Here is a 20800-nt window from a genome sequence, read left to right on the forward strand (position 1 = left end):
CTCATAATTAAAACTTCGCTTGCAAGATCCCATGAGTCTAAAGCACCCTAAGGGGAGAAGAAGTGTAATATCAGGAAATGAGATCAGTGGGATCCGATGAACCTGGCACTACGGGCCCGAAACGCTACTCCGGGGCCTAATTAGCAGATGTAAATATTTCTGTTGATTAAAACATCATGATAAGCAGCTATGTTCATTAAGAGCTCTTAGTATGCTCAGAAAGTGTCTGCAAAAGCAGTTGCAGTTACAATCCACTGCTCAGTCAGAAGCTGATGCTAAAATAGTCATTTTCCCAGGCTTAGCAAAGACAGGTCTAACAGAGACCCAGCAGCCATCCCTTAAAGAAAGGAAGCATTCACATGACAACATGTTTAGGTAAGCAAAGAACACTAACTGATGGACGGTGATCACCATGGCAACAACGATGAATACTGAATCTTGGAAAACCAAACCAATTTGCAACATAATTATCCTAACAACACGCTTGGAAATGAGACCCAGAAAACCAGCAGTCATCAAATCCGGCATTAGCTTCATCTTTGTCTGAAGAAGAAGAAGAAAAGCCTGGCACTGGATAACGTTCAGACTCCTGACATAATATGTCAAACTTTACTTAGCTAGAAAAAGGACAAACATGTTTCATGACTGTGATAGACATACCTGTTCAATGAGGGCCTACTGACAAACCACCCAGGAAGAGCAGGGCATTATCTCTTCCAAAAAAGATGGCTCACACATAGCTTTCTGATGTTTTTGAATCTATACACGTATACATGTGCACATGCACACACACACAGAGAGAGAGAGAGAGAGAGAGAGAGAGAGAGAGAGAGTTTTATTTGGATAAAATAAAAAAGGCTTTTTAAAAATCATAAGAAGTCCTGAATGTCTACTCAATTGGTAATAATGAACAAATCGTGTCTTTGAGCTGTAAAATTATAGCTATTTACTTGTGCAAGCTTTGTACACACACACACACACCAAAGACATGAATATGGCAGGGAGAGAGACTGGGAGACTGGTTGGGAAAAAATGAGTGAGCAGCATCAGGAGAGGATGGACACTTATGGGAGATGAATCTGCTCATAATATATTCTGCACATGTATGCAAATGTGAACATTTTTAAAAAGAAAACTTACAGGTAAAATGCAGTTTGTCGTCACACACACACACACTCTGCTGACTCGAAGCACTGAACATGTCAGCTCTATTTAATTCCACAAGGAACGGTGCCTGCCTGGACTTACATAGATATGTATCCACGCTGAGCAGATCACCTTTACCGTATCTACTGCCCAGAGCAACTTCACATGCCCAACCAGCCGCAGAGCTCAATCTCCAGTGAGACACTGACAGCAAATCCACCCCCCTTCACACTGTGAGAACAACCTAAGCCCCAGACCGATTCCAGTACTCGAAAAACCAAAAAAAAAAAAAGAAAAGAAAATACAAGGTAAGTCAATTGTCCCCAAGTGGAAACAGTCCTGGGGGACACCTGATCTCACGTATGTAAACTATGGCTGTGTATAACTGATAGAATGCATCAGTAGACATGTGTAGGAAATGCCCAGCCCACAGGACCTGCCCAGGGCTCTCATGGGAATCTCTCCTGCTTAAAGGAGTCAGTGAAAACAGAAAGAGCAGGGCTCTGGACATCATGCGTAGAAAATGCCTCAGCTCAGACCCGAAAAACAGAGACAAAAAAAATGGGTGAGCGGCAGGGCCTGTAACTCAGTTTGTAGAGGCTTGCCTAGCACACACGAACTCCTGGATTTGTAGGTGGTTGCCTAGTAAACAAACTCCGGCGTTAGATCCCCAGAAGCACTTGGGAAATGTAGGCAGGAAGCTCAGATGTTCAAGGTCATCTTCAGGCTACACAGCAAACTGAAAGCAAGTCTGGCATACACCAGTGAAAACATTAGCCAAAAAAAAAAAATACTGATAATAATATTAAAGATTTTTTAAAGCATCAGAGAAGCGACAAGGACAACCGATAGAAAAATTCAATTTCTCTGGTGAAGACTAATTGGGACCATGCAGGCAACCAGCCAGATTGTTATTGCAATTCTATTAAAGTTGGCAAAAACAAGAGTGCCTGGGTTAATGGTCAACATAAGCCTCATTTCACTGGAAAACGAGCTTGTCTCGTTCTGCCTGCAGCCTGCTCATAGGGGCAGTTCACAGACACAGCTTGAGGCCCTACACATTAAAGGAAACATGCTAAATTCCTGACCCCTTTTCCCCGTCCAAAAAACAAGTGGCTTATTGGCATAACTGTCTCCGTGCACTATTGCCTTGTCTCTGAGTGCGCCTTCATGATAAGTGTCTGGGGACCACAGGCCTTTAGATGCTGAGCTCAATGGGATCAGCAGCCAAAGGAGTGTTTGTTCTTTCCCAAGTAGCATGCAATGACGGCGTCCAACTAACATCTGTTAACTGTCTCTGCCAGATGGCAAAATCGTTCTCAGGTTCATGGTGGAGTCTGAACAAAATTGTGCCTGTCTTTCCAGCAGAGAAGGAAGAAACGAAAGGAGATGTCGAGCCGTAGAGACAACTCTGTTGACTAAACACTTGTGCAAGCCTCGTGATGTGAGTTCAATCTCTGGAAACCATGTAAAAAGCCAGATTCAGGGGCGTGTATGTGCAATCCCAGCACTCCTACAAGAAGGTGGGGACAGAGACAGGAGAAGTTCCCAGAAGCTCCAGGGCCAGTAACCTTGGAGGACACAAAAACAGTAACAAGAAAGACTGTGTACTCTTAGCCACTGAGCCATATCTCTAGCCCCCTAATAATTTTCTTAAAATGAGAGATATGGAAAATATCAGGTGTGATCAGAATCTGTCAGGTGTGATCAGAACCTGTCAAGTGTGGTCAGAACCCATCTGGTGTGATCAGAACCCGTCGGGTGTGATCAGAACCTGTCGGGTGTGATCACAGCTGTCAGGAACAGGGAGCTGTGCAGCCCAATCTCAGATTGGGATATGACTACCGTCCAAGGGCAAAGTATCTGTGGAAACAGACTTTCAGTTGGGCAAGTCCCGGTAGTCCACATGGCAGCATAGGAATTTTCAAAATTCGTGCAGTGTGCAGGTTCTTTTCTCATACTGGTGATTCTTTGGGTGGATTTCAGTTTCAGTCACATGTGCAATGGCTCTAATTTTCCCTGGAAATTCTTTTCTTTCTTGAATATTTTCACCTAAGATTCAACAGGGGGTGAACACTTCTCAAGTCTCTTATCTGAACACTAACTATAAATCCCAAGCCTGGGAACTTTTCTGATTCAAGAGAGACAGTTAGATACATATGAGAAAACAACACTTGGAGCATTAACCGTGCCTCACAGTTCTGGAACGGAGAACAGGGCATGCACACACAGAATAGGGGGGACCTCAGGGGGGCCTCAGGAAGGCACAAAGGGCCAGCTCTTGAGAGTACGTTCCCTGCACAGCAAGCATAGAATCACTGGTAAGATCTGGTATGCTCCCAGAGGAAAAGCTAACTATAGTGCAAAATGTGGGGTGGAGAGATCCATCTTTACCATACACAGGAGCTTACATTGATAGGAGAAGTCTGGTATAATGGGATCGGGAAAGATGGCTTAGTCAAAGTCTGCCTTTTACAGAGAGACTGTAAAAGGCTACCCTCTTGTAGAAAAGGAAACTCTATAAAAATATATCTGCAGACATGAAAAAAAAATATCTGGGTTTGAAAATGTTGTCCTTAAAGCATTGTTCCCATGTCTATTACTTTTTAACTTTGTAATCGCAAGTAGCTGTCAGCTGACTGTGTGCAGCCAGAACAAATGTGTCTGGCTCCATATTTAATTAAGCCTACAAAAATGCTAAACTCTATGTCTAGAATAAAGTTATGCAGGGGGTGGGAAGGTGTACTGGGGACACATAAAGGGAACAATGGGGGCTTTCATAGTGATCACTATGTATTCCTTAAATTATGATGTATTTCTTAAAGTCAAAAATAGAAGCCAATAATAAAGCTGTTTATGTAACCCTGGTAAGAAAAACTCTTGATAAGTATAAATAAAGACGGCCTGAGCTACTCGGAGCCACATGAGTGCAACTCACTTGCTGATCAGAAGTTTTCCTTGTGCCGATGCCCCTTCCCCACCTCAGGACCTGAACCCAAGCCAAGGCTAGACCAAGAAAATGAGACAAAGATTCCAGATGGTGACAGCATGAGATCTGTTGTCCTGACCAAGACTCCTAGGGGCATACTTATAAGACATGTTGGGTTCATTAGCTCACTGCAGTAAGAGAGAACGCACTTGGCTGGGATCCTGGTCTGACTCAGAGAGCACCCAAAACACTCAGAAGGTTGGAACTGTGTTGGGTGATTGGGGAGAGTTCACGAAAACAGGGTTTGACTTTGGGTTGGACAGGGTCTGGATGAGTCGTTCTATGGTGTCTCGTAGTTGAGACAGGGCATTGGCCTGCAGGTGGCGGCACACACCTTTAATCTTAGCTCTCAGAAAGCAGAGACAGGCTTATTTATCATGAGTTCATGGCCAGGCTGGTCTACGGAGCGAGCTGGAGGACAGCCAGGGCTACACAGAGAAACCCTGTCTCAAAAATCAAACAACAAAAAGATAGGCCATTAAAAAGAACCTGCTAGTCCTTGAAATAAACAACGGTGACCTTCAAGTCCTGATCCTCCTGCCTCTTCCTCCCAAGTGCTGGGGTCACAGGTGTGAAGCACCACACCTGGCTGTCTATGACTGGGTGTCCTGATTCCCACCCAGGAATGGAAGGACGACGTAACACATAGCGCACCACGCCTGTCTGCGCTCTATGTGCTACCACACAGTTGGTGAATCAGGCAAGGGGCTGGAGATTAAAACCCACAAATATTCACAAACAGAGAGACACGGGTCATCCTTGATGTCAGAATTTTTGAAACAGGAATGCCCCAAGAATGCCCCTTTTATTGTATCGAGCAGCAGCTTATATAGGGATCCGTAACTGATAGCCATGCCCCAGCCAAACCCACAAGAAACCACTCTCCTAGCCTTGGATAGTAGGACATTTTCCTGGGTAGCGAGCTCATTAACCTGGTTTTAAGGATATGTCTTTAATTTGTTGCTTGTTTGTTTTGTTTTGTTTCATCAAAAGAAAAAGTCCTGTTGTGAAAACATTGGTCAAGAGTAAAAACTTAAGGTCATGCATGTCCGTGAGAAGATATGTAGATTATGATGCTGTCCCATGCTGCAGAATCAGGAACAAGCCAGTTGTGGCTACAGGGCTGAGAATATAGCTCAACTGTAGAGTACCAGTACAAAGGGGAGGAAAAGCTGGAACTGTATTACTTTTCCCTTAAAATGTATGCACACACCTAATAACAAAATGTTTCTAATACCACATTAATTTTCTGAACATTTTAGAATGTGTGTTTATTGACAGAGTGATAAAATTAGGAGCTGTTGGCTTATACCTAGTTTTTTTTTAACAACAAACAGAAAAAGCAATGATTATTTTAAATATACACATATGTACTTCAAAAAAAAAAAAGAAAAGAAACCACTCTCCTGCCATCAGGAACTCCTGAGGGTCTTGTGCTCAGAGCAGCTTCAGGCTGTCTCAGAGCAGAGGAAAACAAGTTGTTACAAGAAGTTCAGGATCTGGGGGTTCACAGCTCCCAACAGCAACAGTCTCTGATAGGCGTCTCAGGGACATGTAACCACATTCACAGCTTAAACAATGCTTTCCGACATTATGACAAAGGGATTTGTTTTTGTCTTGATCCACCCAAGACGCAGAGTGGCCCTATGGGAAGTATGTGTATTGTGACATTTTTATGTTTAACAGGAGAGTGCCACAGCCAAGGAATCGTGTGCTGACTCCTTCATGGCAGGGGCTGCTGATATTCTCGGGTCTGTTCTCACTCAGCCTCCCAAGATACTGCTGTTAGTGTTCTTTTCTTATTAAATCAGGAAACTGGGGCTAAAAAGATGGCCCATTGAGTAAGGATCCTTGACAGACTAACTTTGACACCTTAGCTCCATCCCTGGAAACGAAGTACAGGTAAAAAGTGCGAATTGATTCCATAAAGTTGCTCTCTGACCTCTACACATGGTGCCATTTCATGCATGCCCCATCCCCAGCTCTCCCTCTCTCACACACACACATATGTGCACACACACATATGCACACACATTGATATTAATATTAATCAATAATTTTAAATGTATTTGGTTGCTTATTAATGTATATATGTGAGGGTATTATCTGTGTGTGCATGAATACATGTGTTCAGTTTAAAAGCGGTGTTGGATCCCCTGGAACTGCACTTACAGGCTGTTGTGAGGTGCCAAGCATGGGTGCTTGGTCCTCCAGCAACAAGTGTCCTTAATCACTGAGCCATCTCTCCAGCACCAGTAAAAAGAAAAAAAATTAAATAAATCAGGAAACTATGTGTTATGCAGCTATTTCCTTCTAATCAAAATCTTCAGTCTTAGGTCAAAGAGGAAGACTCTTAAGACTCATGAAGCTTAGAAAGTTACAAGACACAGGAAGTCCGTTTTCCCTCCCATTCCTTCCACCCCGACCCCTCTCCAAGGTTTTATGAAAAGTGGCAAACGCCTGCTAGAGGAGAAGAGACTCTCTGTGGAGCCGCCCTAGGCTGAGCAGAGCTCCACGGTGTAGCCAGAGGAGAAGAGAGTCTCTGCAGAGCTGCCCTAGGCTGAGCAGAGCTCCATGGTGTAGCTAGAGGAGAAGAGAGTCTCTGCAGAGCTGCCCTAGGCTGAGCAGAGCTCCACGGTGTAGCTAGAGGAGAAGAGAGTCTCTGCAGAGATGCCCTAGGCTGAGCAGAGCCCCAGGGTGTAGCTTGGGTGAGTCTTCACCATCACCCGTGCTGGGATGAGCTGAGATACAGCTGCCTTTTAACTTCCCACAATCCTCTAGGTAGCTTCTCAGTCACACTCCTCTAGGTAACACTAACAAAATCATTGGTCCACTAAGCTAAACTTAGTGGGAATCATTTCTTTGCCTGTCACTTGTGCCCTGTCTGGACTGCACAGGCTTTTGTTCATGTCTCCCTAGGAAAAGTCACACAACACTGAGGTCCAGAAAGGATAAGGACTTCATCTAGAGAAAGAAACCAAGAAAACCAGGGAGCAAATTTGGGGGATTTTATGGCAATTTGGCACAAACTAAAGTCATCCGAGAAGAGGGAACCTCAAATAAGAAAGTGTCTCCATTAGATCAGACTGTAGGCGAGCCTGAAAGGTATTTTCTTAATCAGTAATTGGTGGGAGAGCATGCAGTCCATAGCGGATGCACCCCTGGCTGGTGGTCCTGAGTTCTATAAGAAAGTAGGTTGAGCAAGCCATGAGGAGCAAACCAGTAAGCAGCATCCCTCCATGGCCTCTGCATCAGCGCCTGCCTCCCTCTGGGTTCCTGCCCTGTTTGAGTTCCTGTCCTGCCTTCCTGCCGTGTTGAACTGTGATCTAGAAGCAAAAGCCAAATTAAACACTTTCCTCCCCAGTTTGCTTTTGGCAGTGGTGTTTCATCACAGCATAGAAGCCAGGAGCCTCATGCAATGCTCACACAGGTCTCTCCAGCTCTGCATACTGGAAACTCTTTGGCAAAGCATTGTCCTCCAAGAGGACTCAAGGAGGTGGTCAGATGGTAGCTGCAAAGCTTGAGGGAGAAGCCACCACCAGCAGACACTCATTGCCTATGCCAGAGGGTGTGCAAATGTTCAAGAACTTAAGTCACATGGTCACCATCTCTTAGGGAAGAGGAAACATTTCCTGACTTATTTAAATCAAACGGCTTATATTTCCGTAACAATCAAAACAAATTCACTCAGCAATTTAGGAGCTATAACCAAAGTTTTAAGTACTGAAATTAAGCACATTAAAGTAGCATAATTCTCTAACATAAAGGTAACACAGGGTGGGCAGCTGCTGTTCCTTCCAGCCTTCATTTTATAACCATCTCCACTAACAGCCAAACTCCCCACTTACCAGAAGGTTTTCCGGTTTCAGATCCCGGTGGACAATCTTCTTGTCGTGCATGTGAACGAGGGCCTTACACAAGTCTGTGATCATGAGTGCAGCATTGTGCTCTGGAAACTTGACCCTTTCGATGATGGCATCAAAAAGGTCCCCTCCCTGAACATACTCCATGATCAGGAAGATCTCAGCTTCCGTTTCATAGACCTCGTGCAGTTTCACTATGTTGGGATGAGAGAGACTCTGAATGATTAAGATCTCACTGTCAACTATGTCCTCCTTACCCTTCAACTTGGACTTGTCAATAATCTTCATCGCGAAAGCTTGCTTGGTCTCGCGGTGTTTGCACTCTTTCACGACGGCAAAGTTCCCGTCCCCAATGACCCTCCCGATGTCATAGTGCTTCTCCACATCAGCTGAGATGATGCCCAGCGGCCGCAGCTTCCGGCCACTGGGCCGGTCTGGCTTATTCTCTTCCAGCTTCGTCTTTGGCTCCTTTTCTAGCACCGTCCTCCTTCCTCCTGACATACCCGGCTTCTTCCCGTGGTCCGCTTCCTTCTCCTCCCCTTGGGTCCTGGGGAGCTGTGGGGGTTCAGCCAGGTGTTCCCTCAGGAGCCAGGCCCCATGTTTGTTCCTGCATGTGTGCCTGGAGTCTTTCTTCGTATCCACCAGCCCGTCCTGTACTGCTGGTGGACCTTCTGTGAGGTCCTTCTGGGTCCTAGCTGTTCCTTGAGGGTGACTTTCCTGAGGTTCGGAGCATCTGTTCTCTTTCTTGTCAGAGTGGTTGCTGGGTCTCCTCAGCTCCTGAGGGGGATTCCTGGGGCTGCTCCGATGGTTCTCGCCCTTCCACCCTTCCTCTCCATCCGTGGAGTTTGCCTCGGAAGCCCTCCTGCAGCTCTTGGTCCTCACCAGCTTCTCGGAATCCCACTTCTGACCCCTCCCCAGGTCCAGCTCACTGATCCCCAGAGGGCAAGGCTCCCTCTGCAGGCCCAGCTGCAGCTCTCTTTCTCGCTTATACTTCTCGCACCTGACAATCTCCCCCGAAGTCTTTTCAATCTCCAGCCCCAGATGCTTCTCCCCACCTGCATGAGTCTCCTCCAAAGTGGCTTCCGTGGGTGGTGGCAGGGCACCAGGTTCTGGCTCCTGTTTCCCTCTTACCCACTGCTGGGCCCTCACCTTGCCTTCCAGGGCCAGCTCCGTAGGGGTCTTGCCCTGATGCCTGGTGACTGCCCTGTTTCCCATAACCTCATTGCAGTTTCCCACCTCCCCACAGTGGTGGCCTCCTTTCAGAAGCTTGCTGGGAAGTCTGCTCCTCAGCCTTGGGGAGGGGGCTCTGCTGTGTGGGGCCAGGGCCAGGGCCCGGTTCTTGGGATACAGCTCCTCCATAGCCAACTGGATGCTCTTCAGGGTGAGAGGCTCCTTGCCCATAGCTATGAAAGCATCGCCCTCCCTGAAGAAGTCCGACACGCTCTTGACTTCCCGGCCCTTCAGGGTGAAGAGCTTCCGCACACGGTCATTCTTCCATCGTGGAGAGCCCAGGGCTTCCGAGATGTCTGCTAGGAGCTGCTCAAAGGTCTGCACCGACCGCCTGTTGAGGAGCAGGGTGGCCTTGCGGAGGGGCTGCCCACCCAGCTTCACCACCGTCACCACCCTGGGCTTCAGCGGGCTGTGCTCAGCACGGACTGAGTGAAGGCCACTCTGAGGACTGAACAGGGGCATGATGGCACCGCGGGGCCCCAGGACAGGTTTCTCCAGAGGTCCTCGCCCAGCAGGTAGCCAGGAGCCTTGCAGCTTTCGCTCAGAAATCTTCGAGCTTAAACATTTTAGAGACTGGTCACATGGTCCTCGGTGGCCTGCAACAGGAAAAAGACAAAGGAGGCTAGTCAAAGTGGGCTTAAAGAATCCTTTGGACTTCATCAAACTTGACTGATGAAGGACCCAGAAGTGTAACTCAGTCACAGAGCAGCTGACCTGCACATGAGAGGACTTGGGCTCTATGTCCCAGCCATAAATAGGTAGACAGACAGACATATCCGTTATATTATATGTAATATATATTCTACTGTCACTGTTTAAGTACATGAAATGACGGCGCCTTTAAGCATTGTGTCTTAGTTCCAATCTCCTCCATGAGAAAATAGGATCTGGAACTGAATCAGCAGAAGGCTGAGGTGGCTCTTTTGCAGGGACCTCCCCTGAGCCTGGCCACACTTGGGACCTTCTAGAGTCAGAATCTGGTCCATTGAACACAAGTTAAAGCCCCAAACTGTCTACCTAGGATGCAAGATGAAGCTAAAACATTCCAGAACTTAAGGGTCTCCGATCTTCCCCATCCTTGGTCCAGCTATATTTTCAACTCCTACAAGAAAGGCAGTAGAAGAGGGCATGCCCAGGATGTCTCTCCTGGAGTGACCCCTATGTTTATAGATGCGGGCAAAGTATTTGTGCTTCCATTTTCTTCATCTATACAATAGGAAGGGTGGCATTTTCCTCCCAGTTTTGCAGAGTAAATAGGAAAGTGATGAACAAATACTAATATTAACAAATATTAACAAAATACTGACACTTATCAGAACTTACTTTATAATCTTAGTATTGGCTTTGTGTTATCATTTCATTCAGTTGAGGTACAAGTCTGTAGGCACAGCTCTGCCTGGCATCATAAACAGGGCTGGGCCAATGGGGGGAGGGGCGGGGTTAAAGCTCTAATTGAGAGTTTGCAGAAAATGTTGCTGTAAAGATTTGATTTCAATCCATATAAAGAAACCTCATTCTGTAGAAGGTTTTTCTTCTCTTGTTTAAAGTAAGCTATATCTCAGTGTTACAAAGTGCAATTAACAGGAACAGTGTACAAAGCCCTAGATTATTGTATCCCAGAACCAAAAAGAAAAGGAAAGAAAGGTGGTACAGTACCACAAGCTTGTGACCCGAGCACTGGGGAAGTTGAGGCACGAAAGCTGCCATGCATGAGACCGAGTTCCAGGCTAGCAGGCTTCAAAATGAGACCCAGTCTCAAACAAGTCGGCACACAGCACACGCCTTTAATCCCAGCACTCATGAGTCAGAGGCAGGTGGGTCTCTGTGAGTCTAAGGCCAGCCTGGTCTACACAGTGAGCTCCAGGCCAGATGAGGGATACATAGTTAAATGCTGTCTCAAAAAAAGTGTGCTTAGAGAAATGGCTCAGTGGTTAAGAGTATTGGCTGCCCTTCCAAAAGATTCTAGGTGCTGGATTGCAGGATTCAACATACATACTTCGTTGGCCACCAGGCATATATATACATGGTGTACATATAACCATGCAGGAAAACACCCACACAATAAAGTAAAATAAAATAAAACAATAATAATATTAGTTTTAAAGGGTTAATGGGGGGGGGCAGGAGAAACGACCCAGTGATTAAGAGCACAAACTGGGCTTGCAGAGGACCGGAGTTTGGTTTTCAGCTCCCCTGTCACCCATGCCTCCCACCTGTGAGTCCAGCTCCAGGGGATCCAGCTCCTTCTTCTGGCCCCTCATGTGCCAAACTCACACCCACACACAAAGATTTTGAAATAAAAGAAAAATACTTTTCAAGTAACTATAAAGCTCAAACTTTCAAAGTGATTCCCTGTGAGCGCATTTGAATCCACCACAGCAGAAATCTCACTCGTGCAGAGATGGACAGCTTGGCCCACATGTCCACACAGAATGTGTTTTGTTTTTTTTAATTATAACATACAATCTGTTCTGAGACGATTTCTATCCAGGCACGTTGTCGATCAGATGACAAAGTAGTAGCTGGCGCTGATCTTCCCACATGCCAGGAATTTATGAGCTTGACAATCACAGTTACAGTTAAGAGATTTATTTATGGACATCTGTTATTCTTCTCGCAGTCACCCTGCCTCGGTCGTAGGCAGTGGAACACTGATCTGAACTCCCTGCGTTGCAGACCTGAAGAAGGCTAGGAGGAAGGTGACCATGAAATGTATGTGTATGTGTGAAGGGCTGATAAAAATAAGAACATTGTCCTTATTTTTTGTGCTCTTTATGTGGGGTAGAACCTTGATTCAGACTTATCAAACTCTTGGTTGAGAAGTCAAAGTCTAGGAACAAAGAATGCTTATCTCAGCCAATATCCCATAAAGAGCTTTCCCAAGTAGGAGTAGAGAAAGGGTAGCTCAAAGGATCAAATACTGGCTAGGGTCAGAGCCCCCCCCCCCCAGGAAGCCAAGAGGCAGATTGAATACAAATATAAGAAGAGTTTCAAGAATGCTTGAAGGACAGGCATTGACTTGAGTCTTCAGCACTAAATGGGGTGAAGACCCACAGTAGTGGGGCGCAGGACCCTGCCATGGAGTTGCACAGGTTGTCCATGTGGTCCTGAGGTTACTACAAATAAATGCAGAACTCAAGGGGGAAGCAGAAAATGCCAGTTATTAGAAGAAATGACCAGTCTCTGTATGACAGTGTCTGACCAAGGGACAAGACAAGCCTCCACTGGGGAAGAACAGGATTGGGAGGTGGGAAAATAGGAAGCCCTGAAGCAGCCCTGAGAAGCTACATTCCCAGTCCTGCCTTCAAAATCCATGGGCTTTGCAAGAGAAGCATCCTCTATTCCAGGGAGGAAAAGAAGAAGGGTCCTCAGAGGACAACCAGGCAGACAAAAATCCATAAATACACTGGCGAAGGTGGGCATTCATCATGGAAGGAGGCTTAGAAAGACCCCAGAGAGAGGGCGGTGTGAAGTGGTGCTCATGAAACAGGACCAACACTGGGTGGCCTCTGCACCAGAGAGCAGCTTAGGAGAATGAAGATATGAGCCATAACAGGACCTGCACCCTCAAGAGCACAAACATTGCAAGTGCACAGTATGGGTCCTGATGAGCAGTTTGACCCCAGGTACCCAGGCCTGGGTGGAAGAGAATGGATTGTCAGGATAGCTATACTTAGACATCTTCAGAAGACTCCGCCCAAAGTTTTCATGGATCCCGGGAAGTTAGAAGAGCAAGCTGATGGGACCAAGAAGACAACCCAGGACACGGTCAAATGGAATATAAAACAGAACAGTTCAGTTTTTACAACAAAGCATCAATTATGTCTAGACACCCAGCTCACTGGAAACAACATAGTTCAAAGAAAGACAGAGAACTCAGCCCCTCACCCTCCCACTAACACTGGAGCTTACAGAGTTCTGGCTACAGCAAGGAACTAGGGATCCCCAGGGAAAATGCAGCTATGTTAGTGACTGTATTTGTTGCTTTTCTTGGAGCTCTGACAGGAAACATGACAGAAGTGACTTACAAAATAGAAGGTTTATTTGGGCTCTGGGATACAGTCTGCCATGTGGGGAAAGTCGTGGAAGCAGGATGGGGAGGAAGCTGGTTACATTCCATCCATAGCCAGAAAGGAGAAAGAGATAAAGACTGGTGTCCAATCTTGTAGTGATATTTCATCTGTATTTAATTAAAATGCCTGGAGTTCAGAGAGTAAAACGACTGCACTGATCATCCTTACAGACCAGGCAGTGGTGACACACACCTTTAATCCCAGTAGCCACACTAGTTTGCTATAAAACCAGGCGGTAGTGGTGCACGCCTTTAATCCCAGCGCTAGAGAAGAATATAAAACAGGAGGAGACAGCTCTCACACCCAGTCCCATTCTGAGATTCCTGGAAGCAGGATCATCATTTTGGACTGAGGTAAAGGTAAGAGCCAGTAGCTGACTGTTTTGCTTTTCTGACCTTCAGATTGAACCAATTTCTGTCTCTGAGTTTTTATTAATCATGCTACATAATCTGCTCGTTTTGTCAGCCCACGACTCCTGCCCACGGCCTGGTGCCACTACAGTTCTTGCGGGTCATCCCACTTCAGTTAGCCTGAGTTGGAGACGTCCTCAAGAACACACCCCTAGATTTGCCTCCCAGGTGACTCTAGACCCGTTCAAGTTGACAATCAAGATCAGCCATTGCACACCTTCTGTCACAAGCAACAGTGTCACTATTTGGAGCAGCAAGCGTTGTCATTGAGCAGACCACCTACTGAATGGGTTGGAGCTGGTGGGAGAAAGACTTTGTGATCAAACACTCACCTTCCACAAGGAAAACCATCAAGGAAAGTGTGTCGAGGACAACTAGGCAACAGCGGTCCATTTGCTCCAAGTTGGGGCAAACTTCATTTTGTGACTGCAGTCTCAAGTGTAGAACCAGAAGACCTCCATTAAATACTAAATCCACCCGAGTGAGTCTCATTAGCTGAGAGCATGCAGTAACATGCTATAATCCCTTTGGGTTTCAGTGTTTCTGCCGGCCTGCTATTTTGTCATTTTGGAAGAGAAAAGTTCATTGAGAAGATGCCTTCATCAAACTGGCCCATAGGCACATCCGGGTGGCATTTTCTGGATTGTTGACTAATGTAGGAGGGCCCAAGGCCACTGTGGAAGGTGCCACCCCTGGGCAGATGGGCTTGGGCTGTATTACAAAAACAGCTGAAAGTGAGCCTGGGAGCAAGGCGGTAAGTAGCATTCCCCTGTGGTCCCTACCTCTGCATTCCCGCTCTGATTTCCTTCAGTGATGGACTATGTTCAGGCCATATAAGCCAAATAAACCCTCTCCTTCCCAAGTTGCTCTTGGTCATGGTATGTATCACAGCAATAGAAAGACATGTAGGACAGTCCCAAACAGCCACAATGTCTCATTCACACTGAGGGAACCGGCGTCCTGCTTGGCCCTGATGGGCTCTCCAATGGTGCAGGATTTTCCACATTTGGGGATGCAGAGGCAGACAGATCTCTGTGAGTTCAAGGCCAGCCTGGTCTACCGGGTGAGTTCCAGGACAGCCAGGGCTGTTACACAGAGAAACCCTATCTCTAAAATAAACAAAAAAAGGGGAAATAGGTGTTTTAAAATACCCTGTAATAGCAAATACAAAGTAAATAAATAAATAAAAATAAAAAGTTACCACACCTAATAGAGAATTACTAACTCGCTCTCCCTAACAGGGAAATTCCCCTTTATATGTGCCCTGTTATTGGCCTTTCCGTTCCTGGTGATTTCCCCAGATGAATTGCTGCAGTCTTCAGATTCGGCGCTGAGACTATTCACTGAGGAGGCAGAGATGGGGAGGGGCACTGGAAGAAATTTCCCTTCGCACCGAGTCACTTGCTCTGGGCATTTTCCAGACACTGTTTGGGAACAAACTCACTCCGCTCACTTGTGGGTATGCAATCAGAGAAACATCTGTGAAGTCACAGTTGATAATGCAAACACCCCAAGGAGAGTTTCCTAAAGGAATTTTAAAGCTGGAACATGGCCTCACAGAAAGCTGTGGAAATGCTTCCGTTCTGTACTTCAGGAACCCAGCCAGCATCCACAGGATGCAAACTGGAGTCACTGATGAAGAAAACCAAAGTATCATGGTGCTTTGTATACACTGCCATCCCTGGTGACACACCAGGCTCTCCCACACGGCGTCACCTTTGATCTTTACTGCCCTCGTGACCGTGACTGAGACACCCAAAGGGAGATTAAGTTTGTTTCTCTGCTATTGTCTTGGAAGTGTCTCTACTTTGCATTGGTTTTATCGGCTGACCCACTGGCAACCATGTCCCTAAGTGCCTGCCAGCACGGAGTCCCAGCACCTGACAGGGTCTCTGTGAGTGGCACCTGCCAGTCCTTAGCCTATTCTGCCTGACTATTTTTTCCTAAACTGTTCATGACAGCCACATGAGAAGGGCTGTGACCCCCATATTGCCTCCAGTATCTCATGTAGCTCAGACTAGTCTTGAACTCCCTACATAGCTGAAGATGATCTTGAAGCCCTGATCCTCCTGCCTCTACCTCCCAAGTGCTGGGATTACAGGTGTGTGCCACCAAGCACCACTTCCGGAGCATCTCTGAATGAGCATACCTTCCTTGTTTTAAAGGTCTAACCCTGGCACCTTTCAAGTAAAGGGGAGTGCCTGTCCCTTCTCCCTAGACTACTCGCTCACTCTCAGCTGGTGCCTGGTTCCCACCCATCACACATCACAGTGCCACTTCCAACTCTGCCACAGTTACTGCCTGAAACTCCTCCCCCTCCTGCAGCCAGAAAGCAGGCTTCTCTTTCCTGGAGGTCCCAGGACCTCAGGAGACAGCCTAAAGACACCAGAGGACAAAATAAAAAGATACCCTAGGACAAAAAAAAAAAATGGAGGTACCCAGGCTCTTAGCTCTCCCTTCCTGTATCTGCTGCCTCCTTGAGTGCCTATGTTAATGATTAAGCCAGCAGCTTGCTGGTTAATTTCCAATTAGCTGTGTCTTGTAGTCCAGGCCTTCCTGCATATCAGAGTGCACAGAAACCACCTGAGACTTGTTAAATGTACACTGGTATCCGACCAGTCTTCTGGGGGTGGGCCCCAGAATTTGCATTTCTCAATAATCAATGTTACTGGTTCCTGCCCCACACTCTGAGTAGCAAGGCTAGAGAGTCAAAATCCAGGGTCTCCTAGGAGTGTTGCTTGTCTGCAAGTGTTTATTTAATAGTGAGGAACTTGTGATATTATCAAAACATGCCATGGAGAACAAGGACAAGGGATGTAACCCATGGTTACCTTCCATAGGGAACAGCCAACAGGCCAGACTTGGGTATACACCTTTATTGGCACCAGTTGTCACAAGAGCCGGAAGGCTAGGAAATAGCAGGGAAGGCATTTTTGTGCCCAGGCTCCTGAGTTCCTGAGAGAAAAGCGCAGGTTCTGTGTCTGGAGAGGGAACAGAAATTGGGGCGTAGGTAGGCTGGTAGGGTACTAGCACTCATGAGGTCCTGCGTTCTCTCCCTGGTACTGCATAATCTGGATGTGGGGTGCACATCTGGAATACGGCACTTGGGAAATGGAGGCGGGAGAATCCAAAGTTTAGTCATCCTCCAGTACATAGCGAGTTTAAGACCCCAACTCAGAGAAAAATAATGGGGGACAACATGGCACTTAACCCTGTTGGTTTAAGAACCTCCGAGCTACAGGGAGAAGCGGGGTAAGGGGCTACATTTCCAAAGCTTGTATGAGCTCTGGACCCCAGGTGACCAGATACAGGTGAGAAGAGCCACCCCTGCCTGCCACCCTGCACAGGGCCAGCAGAAACTGGGAAGAAATGGTGACAGCAATAAGTCAAAAGAGGGAGGGGTCAGAAGTTGCATAGCAACTGGGGGAAGAGGAGGAGCCACAGGAGACTTAAGTGGTTCAATGCTCTGTGGACTGAGGTTGCAGGTAGAGGGCCTGTGTGAGCGGATTGCTGGGACTCAGCACACTGGGCATTGCTATGAACATGGCCCCGTTTGCTCCTGGAGCTGGCAGTAATGATGACCCTTCTCTCCGGCTCCCTTTCCTCCAGATGGGCATTCCGGCCATTGCCTGGCATGCTCTCCCCAGCTCCTCTTTGCTCTCACTGGTTCTGAAGTGGCCTAAACTCTACTTGAACAGTCTCTTGGCCAGCGTTCTTCTTGCCAGTCTACTGCGTCCGTCACATTGTCTCTCTCTAGGACACTTGAGGAGGCTGGCCTGCTTTGAGTCCTCAGGGGCCATCTCTGGGGACAGCTGCTCTTTCCTTCCTGTCCTTGGGTTTAGTGTTTCCTGCCAGTTCACCTACAACTGCGTGGCTTTGTCACCCACTGCATGAAATCCCAAAAGGGTGGAGTTTCCATGCCTTGAGGTTTCTTTCTTTGGCCTGAATTGTTAAACCTAACTCGAGCAGAGGAGATCTTAGTAGCTTGGCTGAGTGCTATGTAAGAAAGGCTATTCGGTAGATCCTTTCGGAAGGACCACCTTGTGCCCGCTTCTCTTCCAGCCATATAGATGCTAGACCACCACTGACTAGGGCCATCTGATTACTCCAGACTTCCGGGCCACTGGTCAGTGTCTACAGCACTTCAGACACCCCAGGCTGGAGGGAGACTTAGCACACTTCTCCCTGTTAGGGTCTAAAGGTAAGATATAGCCCCCAGATTCCTGTGTTTGAACAACTGGGCCCCCAGAGAGATCCTGTTTGGGAAACTGCAGAACCTTTAGAAGGTGGAGCCCAAGGGAGGAAGCGGCTCCTTGAAAGGCCCGGTCCTCTCTCCTTGTTCTGCTGAGATATGAGCAAGGGCCTGTCGCATGCCCCTGCTGCTGAGAAGCCATCTGTCACCACACCTTGCCTGCCACAGTGGATTCTATCTGCTCAAACCGTGAGCCAAAACAAACTTTGCTTCCCCAGAAGTTACTTTCTGTCAGATGTTTGATGACATAGAAAAGTAAGAAGTACATTCCCTATAGGGTTACAGAAAGCACTAGAAAGGCAAAGTCCCAGGGTTGGACTGGTCAGTGGGTCACTGACTCCACAGTAGGGCACCTGCCCAACATACCTATGGCCATGGAGTTCATCCACAGCACCACTAAAGTAAAAAATAAAATAAAAATAAAATTTAAAAAACCTTCAAGATTTCTCTGTGAAGCCCTGGCTGTCCTGGAACTTACTCTGCAGACCAGGCTGGCCTTGAACTCAGAGATTTGCCTGCCTTTGCCTCTGGGGTTAAAGGCGTGCATCACCACTGCCCATCCGCAATTTTGTTTTTTAAAGAGCAAACTCACGTGTCTTCGTTTCCTCAAGTCTGTTTGGATGGGTTAGACAGATACAAAGACACCTGACACCGATGGGTCAGTACCTGCACCTGGGACTTGTCCCTGGGTTGTGTGTGTATCTGAACAGAGAGAGTCCCCCTCCCTGTTACTGTACAGAACAGAAGAGCGACGTGGTCACTTTTTTAGAGTGGAATGTGGTGGTGTACACCTGTAATCCCAGCCCTCAGGATATTAGGGCAGGGGGATTGCCACGACTTGGAGGCTAATCTGAACTACATGGTGAGTTCAAACCCTTGCCCCCCAAACCCTCTTTTAAGTGATGTTGACTTCCTAGTAAGACCACATCAGTGAACCACAAATAGCTGAATAGTAAGCAATTAAAATAATTTTAACAAGGGTGTTTCAAAAATATACAGTTTTATGGGGATGGAAAGGTTGGTCAGTGGCTAGGAACACCTGATGTTCTTGGAGAGGAGTAGAGTTCAGATCCGTGCATCCACAGCGGCTGCTCAGCAACACTGTCCAGTCCAGGGGGTTCAGTGCCCTCATCTGGTCTCTACCTACAGAGACCTGCACGCACGTGCCCATACCACCACACATGCATATAATTTAAAAATAAATATTTTAAATATAGATTTCATTCATATTCATGAGAAATGAATGGTTCATTTGGGAAATAGTGGAGCTGGTTGCAAAATAAATAATAGGTAAATGTTTTGAATGATTTTGTGCCAATTAATAATACAAATGAAATGTATGAATTCCATGGAAGACAAATATTGCCTCGCTACACTGTGCTGTTATCTGAGAGTTGGGTACACCTGATTGGCAAGACACTTCTCATAAATATTCAATAACATGGTGGTTTATGTGATCCACTTGACTTTCTGATAAAAATCCCTAAGAAGGCTTGTGTTGAAATAGAAATCCTGTGTCAACAAAAGTAAAGTCACAAATCCAGTCTCAGGAGGACTGTGTAGGGTGCAAAGGCTATCTGAATACAAATATTTGTATATGAAAGCACCTATCAATAGGCAAGCAGCCCCTGATAAATATACAACCACAGCTGCAGCCAGTGAGCAGACAGCAGTCACCACGCAGACCATCAGCCGGCACTGAAGCAACTCTTCTTGGAGCCTGAGTCGTTTTGAACAATAGTTCTGGTGCATTAGGTTGTCCTTTGTAATCACGAATTAAAACGAACTTTCCGGGTCTGCGGAGATAATGGAACAGGTAGCCGGGTGGTAGTGGTACCTACCTTTAATCCCAGCAGAGGCAGGCGGATCTCTGTGAGTTCAAGGCCAGCCTGGTCTACAAGAGCTAGTTCCAGGACAGGCTCCAAAGCTACATAGAAATTCTGTCTCGCGGGCTGGAGAGATGGCTCAGAGGTTAAGAGCACTGACTGCTCTACCGGAGGTTCTGAGTTCAATTCCGAGCAACCACATGGTGGCTCACAACCATCTGTAATGAGATCTGGTGCCCTCTTCTGGCCTGCAGGCATGGAGACTGAACACTGTGTACATAATAAATAAATCTTTAAAAAAAAAAAGAAATTCTGTCTCGCAAATAAAAACAAAAAAAAGCAGAAAATGGAACAGATACTAGACACAGCAGTGGGCATCAACGCCTCAGCAAAACAGCCAGAGCTCACCTTTGCCCTAGCTGTAAAGTCAGTCAGCATCCCACAGGGCAAAACACAGTCACATCCTGTTCCCAGAGCTGGTGATAAACAGGTGAGCATCCTGATGTCCCTGCAGACAGACTGAAAAAAAAAAAAACTCTCTAAAGTGGATGAAGAGTCCAAACAAAAGAGATTGTCAGCATAAAGCAGACTAAGAGAAAGCATTTTTTTCCACCTCGGGCGGGATTCAGATTAGGTGTGGTTTTTCTCTAACCTGAAGAAGGAAAAGGATGATGGACACTCGACACGGCATCAGATGTCCACAGAGCACCCACTCAGAGAAGCAGAGGCTGGGAGAGCATCACAGATGCTGACAGGGTCCAGCATCCCCCCTCTGTGGCACACCCTGTAAAGACGGGAGTGAGGTGCCAGCCATAAGCTCTGGTGTGTGCAGCAAGCAATCAGCACACTGTGACCACAGTGCCACCAAGGCAGGATGCTTCCCTGCAAAAAAACAGTTCCACCACAGAGCCCACACCCCTCTCTGAGGGCATCAAACACAGATGGCCTCAAACCTCCAGTCACCCCTGGCAGCTCCTGGCTTCCCTAGGGAGTGATGGCTAAGTTTCTTTA

At 46.9% G+C, this 20800-nt stretch overlaps 1 protein-coding gene across 2 annotated transcripts in view; it reads right to left on the reverse strand.

Annotated features, from left to right (window-relative positions):
- Nucleotides 1-20800, reverse strand: part of Dclk3 (doublecortin like kinase 3) — a 48383-nt gene that overhangs the window by 16083 nt on the left and 11500 nt on the right. Inside the window, exons 2-3 of one of the 2 annotated variants that reach the window (XM_041676720.1) lie at nucleotides 20198-20308; nucleotides 7984-9824 (exon numbers count right to left, since the gene is read on the reverse strand). In XM_041676720.1, the coding sequence (XP_041532654.1) occupies nucleotides 7984-9690 (1707 nt within the window). In that variant the 5' untranslated portion in view covers nucleotides 9691-9824; nucleotides 20198-20308. The remainder of the gene's footprint in view (nucleotides 1-7983; nucleotides 9825-20197; nucleotides 20309-20800) is intronic. The other variant, XM_041676719.1, reaches the window with a different exon arrangement.

The sequence above is a fragment of the Microtus oregoni genome, unplaced genomic scaffold (assembly GCF_018167655.1).
Source record: "Microtus oregoni isolate MIOR12 unplaced genomic scaffold, Mior012 000028F_ref0000031, whole genome shotgun sequence".
Classification (NCBI taxonomy): Eukaryota; Metazoa; Chordata; class Mammalia; order Rodentia; family Cricetidae; genus Microtus; species Microtus oregoni.